General features: G+C 34.5%; 1 protein-coding gene across 1 annotated transcript; it reads right to left on the bottom strand.

Moving 5' to 3' along the window:
- Positions 1-735: 735 nt before the first annotated feature.
- LOC148119859 (prolactin-3D4-like) lies at positions 736-5,865 on the bottom strand. Its single transcript, XM_087896695.1, has 4 exons — positions 5,716-5,865; positions 4,144-4,251; positions 2,140-2,319; positions 736-1,071 (listed from the first exon to the last, which is right to left on the bottom strand). Exons 1-4 carry the CDS (start codon positions 5,860-5,862, stop codon positions 877-879), a joined length of 630 nt encoding a protein of 209 aa, XP_087752821.1. The 5' UTR covers positions 5,863-5,865; the 3' UTR covers positions 736-876.
- Positions 5,866-8,921: the final 3,056 nt, after the last annotated feature.

Here is an 8,921-nt window from a genome sequence, read left to right as displayed (position 1 = left end):
AACAATTTATTTGAATGTAAGCTTATAAGGTGAATACCCTAGAAGCAGTAGACTACATAGACACTCTGGTGTTCTCAAACATATTCTATTTTTTCCATTATTTTATCTTATTTATCACTTATGCTTTCTTTTAATTTTACCTGAAAAATTCAGACTTCAATTAGAATGTCACCTCTGAGAGACATGCTACCATGTCTTCTGGTCTGCTGAACTGTGTCTAAATAAGAGGGAAAGATTTGTTTGTTTTCAATTTCCACTTTTAAAGTATTAAAATGGTCTTAGATTCTAAGCTACAGAAAAGTAAAATTTTGCTTCTTTCCTCAGATGGCCCAATGGATGATCAAGAGGCAGAAAGACACTAGAGAAATATAGATCTGTTTCATTCTTTCCTATTACATTTTTTGAACATTTGAATTAATGGTACTTATGGATAGTCCAACATTATTTAACCTGCATTGTTGTTATTGGACTAAATATTTGCTCACAGAAAGATTTTCTTTGATAAACTACTTAGATATCCATCCTCTTCATACAAAGGATCTTATGAGTAGCAACAAACTCTTACTTTGATTATACATAAATGATCTCTCTTCATTCACTGTGAACTTTAAGACGTTTTATGCTGTCTTGTAAGCTTGTCAAACTTCAGATTATTCATGCACATCACAAAAGCCTGGATCTATATTATATTAGATGGAAACAGGAGACTTTCATAAATTTCACACTGAATTTGCTGCTTATAAATGCTTAGATTTTATTTTTAAGAAAAAATCCATTATATGCATGCATGCACAGACAAGAAAAAAAAGAATTAACGTTCTGCTTCAAAATGGACCCTGTTAACAGAACATTGCAGGGATGTGCATTTTGCATTCCTTAAAACTGACACTCATTATTAAAGACAACTCGGCACCTCAAGACCTTGAGAAAAGTGTCGATCTTATGAGTATCACGTCTCAGGCAGCGGACCAGGCTATAAAAGGCAAAAAGTTGAGTGTCTTCATCAGCTGACTTTAAGTCTGACAGTCCGGACCAGACAGGGGAGTCAGTTTCTTCATATACAGTCTTGGTCTAAAAATTAAATGGACAGGTATGATTAACATTATCTTTTATTTCTTTCTCTCTCTCTCTCTCTCTCTCTCTCTCTCTCTCTCTCTCTCTCTGTGTGTGTGTGTGTGTGTGTGTGTGTGTGTGTGTGTGTGTGTGTGTGTGTGAAATACATACATATGTTTGGATATCAGCGATCCATTTTGGGTAAAGTTCCTCCAGTGACATCTACATTATCTACATTGATTTTTGAGAGAGCTGCTCTTACTTTTACCCGCAATTCATGGCAGACCCATGTAGATCTGATTCCCTAGTCTGAGGGCTACAAAGTGAAGATACCACATCACACATTCGACACAAATTCTGAAACTAGATTCAGGTCCTCACACATGGAAGAATGGCACTTACAGACATTATGTATCTCCCAATGCACCTTTCTCGGAAATATTTAATTAACTCTGGTAGAATATAGGGGACTATACTTTTATAGTGAGAAATGCTGGAAATTAGGGCAAAGTCATTAGATACCTCAACATAAATTGAAGCAAGCATATGTATTTTCTGACACTCCACTGATCTCAGATGAGATACATCCACACAGAAGTGGACAAACAGTGAACCAGCAAGGTACTATTTGACTGTGTACATGGGATTAACTAAGCAACAATGAAAAGGCTAGTATCAGTTCTTTCACTTTGGGAAGTTTTACAGCTGTCAGTACTTTCCATGACGTGCCCTTCAAACCATATTAGTTCTGGTATAGTGTCTTGATCCTTCCATTCTTTTCAGGTAAATCCATTCTACATTTATATTCTATATTGCACATGATCAGAATATTTTATTTAATGTTTTATGGTGCAGGTTATGAAGGCTATGACAGTTATAAGATCTTCTGAATTAGACTGGAGTGTCCTACCTATTCAAGAAAGTTACTGTCAAAATTTTTATGAGGCAGACTACTATTTCCTACACAGATCACTGTTCTATGGACTTATTTAGTAACCTGGTATTTGGGTTCAAATCCTATTTGAATGACGTAATACACGAATTTTATAAATAAGATAAACAAAACACAATGTAGAAACACCTTACCCTGTTGAGAATGGTTTTAAGTCCCTCCAGAAGAACAGCATTTCTATTCTTCAAAGTATTGGCGATTTTCAGCATGTTATCAGCAGGTTTTGGAAGAGAGGTCACTGCTGACACCAGATGTTTCAGAGGTTCTTCCCAGGCATTAGTAATGTTGATGATTGCTTTCAAAAGGTCTTCAGTCTAAGCAAACATCATTGGACTTCATATTAAATTATGTAACATACAGCTCGGCAGATAGATTCTTATGGTTTTTTCACAAGAGAGACAATCTACAGTATACTTTTATTATTAATATTTTATTATTGATTTTATAACATATAAATATTGCATAAATATAAAATGACAACTACTGAATTTTACATGGCTAAATTAAACTAATAGGGTTTTAATAAATTTGGCTATTTCAAATGATCAAATTTTGTGTTTCCTCAAAAGTCAACCCTTTTTTCTAGCTGTTAGAAATGTTCTCTTTGATGGTGTAGCCTGTCTATGCGAAAGCTAGCTTTGCATAGCTTAGTAGGTGTCCAAAAACATAACTCATGATACATAGATGCTAGCACTATCAGGAGTTAGTGGTTCAATTAATTTATACAATACTGAACAAAATTAGTTTCTCATATTCTTATATAAGTATTTATATATTGTGCTAGAATATTAAAACAGGTGAATGCAGAAAAAATGGCTTTCAAATACTATTTCTTCTTTATGTGCATGATTCTGCTGCCCTTGCAGCTAAAGAAATTGCTTATTTATTGAAATATATAAAAGAAAATCTATTGCAAAGCATTACTTTAATATCAGGCATCAGTAAAAATTAGAATGCAATTTTAACCTGGTAATTCTTAGGTCACAGACACAGTCATACAAAATATTTTTAGATAGTTGTTGATTTTGATGTTTGTGAGGAGTATTACAAAGTATAAAAATAAAGACTAGAGAGAAATTCAACCAGAATTTCAGAGAAAAGTAACTTTACGAACAAAATGGACAGATCAATTTTGATCAACAACATTTTGCTAGGAGCATTAGACAAAAATGATTAAGAATGACTGCACGGCATGAAAGAAGTGTAGTGTAAATTCTTATATTCAAGGGAAATGAATCCTGCATAGTGTTGGAGCTTCAGATTGTCATCTTCTTAAAGGTTCTATTATCAGAGACTGTCAGCATTAAATACTTTGGTACCACCAGTGTGCTATCTATATTGTCTAGGAAAGTAATATGTACAAATGTTTACTTCAGTTTCTTTTTCTGTATTATAATCACATGTTATTCCTGAGAATATCTTGTGTAAAGGTTTCTTGTGTTGGTAATATAAGCAAGACTGGATAATAGATTATATATATGAGGATATACATTATTAACATTGCATAAATAAAACTGATGTTTACGACACAAAGTCTGAATGAAGTGATCAGACACATATACATCAGATCTTCAGTGTTATGTAAATCTCATCAAAAGAGAAGCCATCCAGAGGAACACCTTTAGACTACAAGGAAGTCTCTTATACAGCCTAATTTCAGATATAAGAGAAAGCAGAGCAGTGAGGCAGGAATGTAGAAATAATGACAGAGGAGAAAAATGTCCAGGTTAGTTTAGGAACTTAAGAAGAAAGGACACTCTCCTCATTTAATCACATGATGCCATAGGAAGATTCTTTAGGGTTATATCACGAACACAGGAGGATTTTATTTACTCCATATTTATATGGATATGTTAGAAATGTTTGTTCAGTTCAGATCAAAACTTTCCAGGGATAAGCAGAAAGTTCTGGTAAAAATAGTTTTCTATGTGGACAATTACAACTCTGGAAACATGTGAGTTGGCAGGCATTTTACTGTGCGCTAACATTAACCAAAGTATTATGTGATTCTTCTTTGACAGCTGCGTATTCCTCTATCTATTCTGTCTGAAATGATCACAACTATTAGTAATTACACAGAGAACAATTATCCTGTGTATAGCAAGACTGTTTTGGTCAAATTCAGAGAAGAAACGTACCTTTGTTTCATTGACTTCCTGACGAGACTCTGGAGTATGGATGGAAGCTGTGTGGCATAACCTGGGCATCCTCTTGGGAAACCAACTACTCTTGTAAAAGTTGGAATCCTGGAAGAAATTAAATATTTAACTTTTTGGAATTCAGAATTGAATAAAAACCAACGTGATAGTTTGATAACCTGCAGATTTTTGATATTTAAGAACAAAATGTGGAAAACTAGAACGATGGAATCATCATCTGCTTACCTTTTATTCCTTTACATGAGTAAAGTAACTGACTACCCTCCATTCTCTTCCCTTCTTTACTTTCCTTGTATTGTACTTGTTAATGACATTGTTTGGAAAGAAAACACTAAAATGGACCAAAACTTGTAAATACCTACATCTTTAAGTATCAAATTTTCTCGTCTGAGAGTCATAGAATTATTACTGTTTATACATATTTAAAATATTTTGTTTTTGTTTGCAAAAAATTGTCTATTATTTTTAAAAAAGGAAATTGTTGATTTATAAATTTGCTCTCATACATCACCATGTGTCCGTACCATAAAAATTTCATGATAAATGTAGGGTTCACTCACGATGTTACAGTCAGCTATGAAACATTAAATTCTAGGCATATTTTAAGAAAATATTCAGAAAAGAGTGAAGTAAGAATGCACAAAATATTTAAAGTTTCTACATAAATGATATGAAGGATGTACTTGCATAGGTATTTATTAAGAACATACAAATTACTTAATTCTACCTATCAGAGAATTTAAAATGTTAATGGGTTCTTAGAAATGTGTGAGTCTGGAAATTTATGACAAAAGAATAAAGGGTATGAGGCAAACTATTAAGAGAAAATAACCATGGGAATATAACTATTCCCTGTGAATGTTGAGATACGCAATCCATATTTAAATGGATTAAAACTAAAAATTTAAATGAAATTTATATGGTTTAAAATGAAAATTTATATGGTTTAAAATGAAAATTTGCTTTGCTGTTTCCTCAATGGCACAACCTGAATAGTTGATTTATTTCCCTGAGGAAGAGAGAACACCTTTTGTCTCTACAGTCGTCCTTCCATTTCATTAAGAAACTCAAACTGCAAACAACAGGCCATGGTTCTTTGTATTTATGAGCTTATGTGTAGCTATTTTGTTTTTTTTTCTGTTCACTGTCTACACAGTTTCAATTTTCTTTAGACTGTTTTCTCTCTACACAATTAACTCATTCATTTATCCGGTGATAGTGATCTTCAGGTCGGGAAGTAGGGAATGCCCAGGAAGACGGAAGCCCTGGAAATATGACCAGGAAGTCCGAATGCCAATGAAGAAGTTCAAAGTTGTTATTGCTAAAGTTAATACAGGAAAACTTGAAATATCATTAAATTCTTTACAATTTTTTTGAGATCTTTATGAAACTTCACATTCTTCCTATTACACAGTTTCCTATATGATTCATTGTATTACCTACAAAAGTGAAGTACTTGTAATTGGACAGATGAGTCATTACAATTTCATTAGTGGTCAACTATTTGAAGGCCCTTTTAGAGTAGAATCTAGAAGTAAGGACATTACTTACAAATTCATAGAAGATATCTGCAGCCAGGTTATATGTGGTGTGAGACTGAACAACCACACGATCATACAGGTCTTCAGTGGACACAAAGCCAGTTGGTTTGGAGGCTGCATGCTCCCACAGGAGCAGACTTGACACAAGCAGCAGCATACACATCCCGGCTGTCAGAGAAATAACAACGAGAGGAGCTATACAAATGAAGTAGCAGACAGTTAAACAAGCTGTGAATGTGCTCCGATGGCCTCTGCTATGTGATTTGGGTTGATGTATCTTAACTGACTGTTCATGTGTACAATTTGGAAAATACAGAGAAATAGCTAAAGGTTTCCAATAGAGAGTTAGAAATGGGGGAGATATTTCACAGTTTGCACTGCCTCAGAAACAGCTCCTCAAGTTTGCGAACACATAGAGTTTGCCTAGCCATGAGCCTAGACTGCAAGTAATTATCTGCATGTGTTTGAGATTCTAGAGAATTTCACTTTCTTAAATAACTTTCCTATGGTAACTAATTCATTTACCACTTAATTCATATATCACTTAAGACTTAGGTAATTTGATAGTTTTTCCAGGTTGTTTTATGTGAGCAGATATTCAATGTTGGCCTACAAAGTAATTCTAGTTTCCTGTTTCTGTGCTTGAAGCAATTGTACTACTCAGTTGTTCTCAATATAATCAAATTCTCTGTAATGTAAATGGAACCCTTTGATTTTCATTATCTTTTTGTTCTAGAAGGTACCTTTTGAAATGGAAGGTACTATACAATTAGCGATGCTTAAATATCAGTAACACTGTCTCATTTTACCCTCCTGTTAAGAAAGATTTCACAAAATATTTGTGCATTGCCTTCTGTCTGCAACATAAGGAAGAGCCTATATAAATTCTCTCAGCTGAAACTTAAATGAGCAGGTAGAATATAGAGTTGCCTTTAAGCTCCGTGTTGATTGTCTCTAGAAGAAACTTGATCAGGTATCAGTTTTCCAAAAATATAGACTAGATTACATCAAAGAAATTCAACTGTATAAACAACCTTGTGAATTATAGACTAAGAAAGTCTTAAAAGTACATGATGAATGGCTACTTACCAGAGTTTGGAAAAGTCGAAGTGAGCTGCATCTTTGAGGTGATCCACCACAGTGTGAACTGCTTCACCTGAGTGCTGCGTTCAGTCAACTTTCCACCTCCCATATATACCTCAAGACTGTACCCAAAGCCAGACATAGCTTCAGGCCATATTGAATCAATGTCCGTGGATCAGCGACGTTCTTCCCTCAGGGTTGATTAACATCCTCTTTACATTTGCCACATTTATATGTCAAAATGCGTCATCATACTGCATTCCATCACACAATCAATAGAGTTCCAGTCATTCTCCAAATCAACAAGGCAATCTCTTCATTGGCTACTCATTTCCAGGTAAGCAGGAGAAAAGAATTATTCCCCAACACTTTTCCCTGGTTCCAGATCTTAGAAATGTGTCATAACTTCTGCTCAGTACCCTACTGGTTCCAGTTTTGATAAATGCTTTCAATAATTCACCCTAAAGCCACATAAGTCAATTATTACAGATTGTTTTAACTAAACACAAATATATTTCCTTAATCATTAAAACTGTAAAAGATTTATCTCAATAGACTTGGTAATGGTTCCAGTAATCAACAGGTCTAAACACAAACGTTCAGAAGTCATTATGACAACCACATCATTTCCATTTATGAAATGTCAACTTATAAGTGCAGATAAAGACATTTTAGGCACCTTATTTTTGTTGCCTTACAATATAACACACTGATTGTTTTAGGTGGCTTGAGGTTTAAAACAATTCAGATAATTATCAATTGCAGTGGTAACTACTGTGCCATGGTTTCCCTGTTGCCATACTGCAAAAGTTGCTGATGATCTTATCATGCTATCAAATTATAGCAATTTTAGGCATTTAATCTGAACAGTTCTACATAGTAACTGGTGGCATCATGAAAAATATTCCATATTGTAATACAATCCACATCATAGATACCCCAAATTTTTATATTGCTAGTGAAAAATATTCAATTTCTTTAGCAGACCAGTAAGTAAAGTAATTTAGGGCAAAGTTTCTTTTTCTTCTTTATATCTTCCTTCCTTCCTTCCTTCCTTCCTTCCTTCCTTCCTTCCTTCCTTCCTTCCTTCCTTCCTTCCTTCCTTCCTTCCTTTCTCCCTTCCTTCCATTCTTTCTCTCTCTCTCTCTCTCTCTCTCTCTCTCTCTCTCTCTCTCTCTCTCTCTGTCTCCACGACAGGGTTTCTCTGTGTGACAATCTGTCCTAGAACTCACTTTGTGGACCATGTTGGCCATGATCTCATAGAGATTCACCTGCCTCTGCCTCTGGAGTGCTGGGATTAAAGGCATGTGTAACCACTACCCATCTTAGAACATAGATAGCTCTGTTTCATTTAGCTATTGTGGACTGTTTTGAGATAATGTAAAATGTCATTGATATTGAGATATTGAGACTCTGTAAGATTTTAGTAATTTCTACTGGAGTATGACTAAGCACCCAGGCTTACCCACTGTTAAGAGAGCAGCTTGTTTATGTGAGAATGTTTGGACAAAGCTACTATCTATCTATCTATCTATCTATCTATCTATCTATCTATCTATCTATCTATCTATCTATCTAGTCTACCATAATTCTGCCTGAATCTTATTTTCCTAATCTTGAAATGTAAAATTTCCCTTCCGCTCTATATAGAAGAAAGCATTTGAATGGATACCTAGAGATGTTATGGAATCAGGATCAAGTAGGTCGACATCATGCTTGGTTCTACAATACTTTACTATACTACACTCACTGCTCCCTCAAGATCCAGGAGTCTGGTGACTACAGGTTGTGTATTGACAAATATTTTTTGACTTAGATTACCCGAGAATGACTTTGACATTTCCATCTGTACATCTCCAATTACTTACAAAAATATCAGTTTTCTTATAAATCACCATGAAGCAACCCCTCTATTATATAATCATAAGTAAACATAACACATACTCCTTCATATTCTTAATACAGTATGATTTGATGTCTTCATATCTGCTTGACCTCAAACCAGTATTTTCACATTTAGCTTCTAAGGACATTCTTTTTTCCTCACAATCCATTTTGATTGCTTAAATATATGATTCATCTATAGCCTCTCTTATAGTAACCATCATCCTGTGGTTTAGCTCTGATTTCTGA

The sequence above is a fragment of the Myodes glareolus genome, chromosome 14 (genome assembly GCF_982192425.1).
Source record: "Myodes glareolus chromosome 14, mMyoGla1.1, whole genome shotgun sequence".
Classification (NCBI taxonomy): domain Eukaryota; kingdom Metazoa; phylum Chordata; class Mammalia; order Rodentia; family Cricetidae; genus Myodes; species Myodes glareolus.
This window is presented reverse-complemented; position numbering and strand designations above follow the sequence as displayed.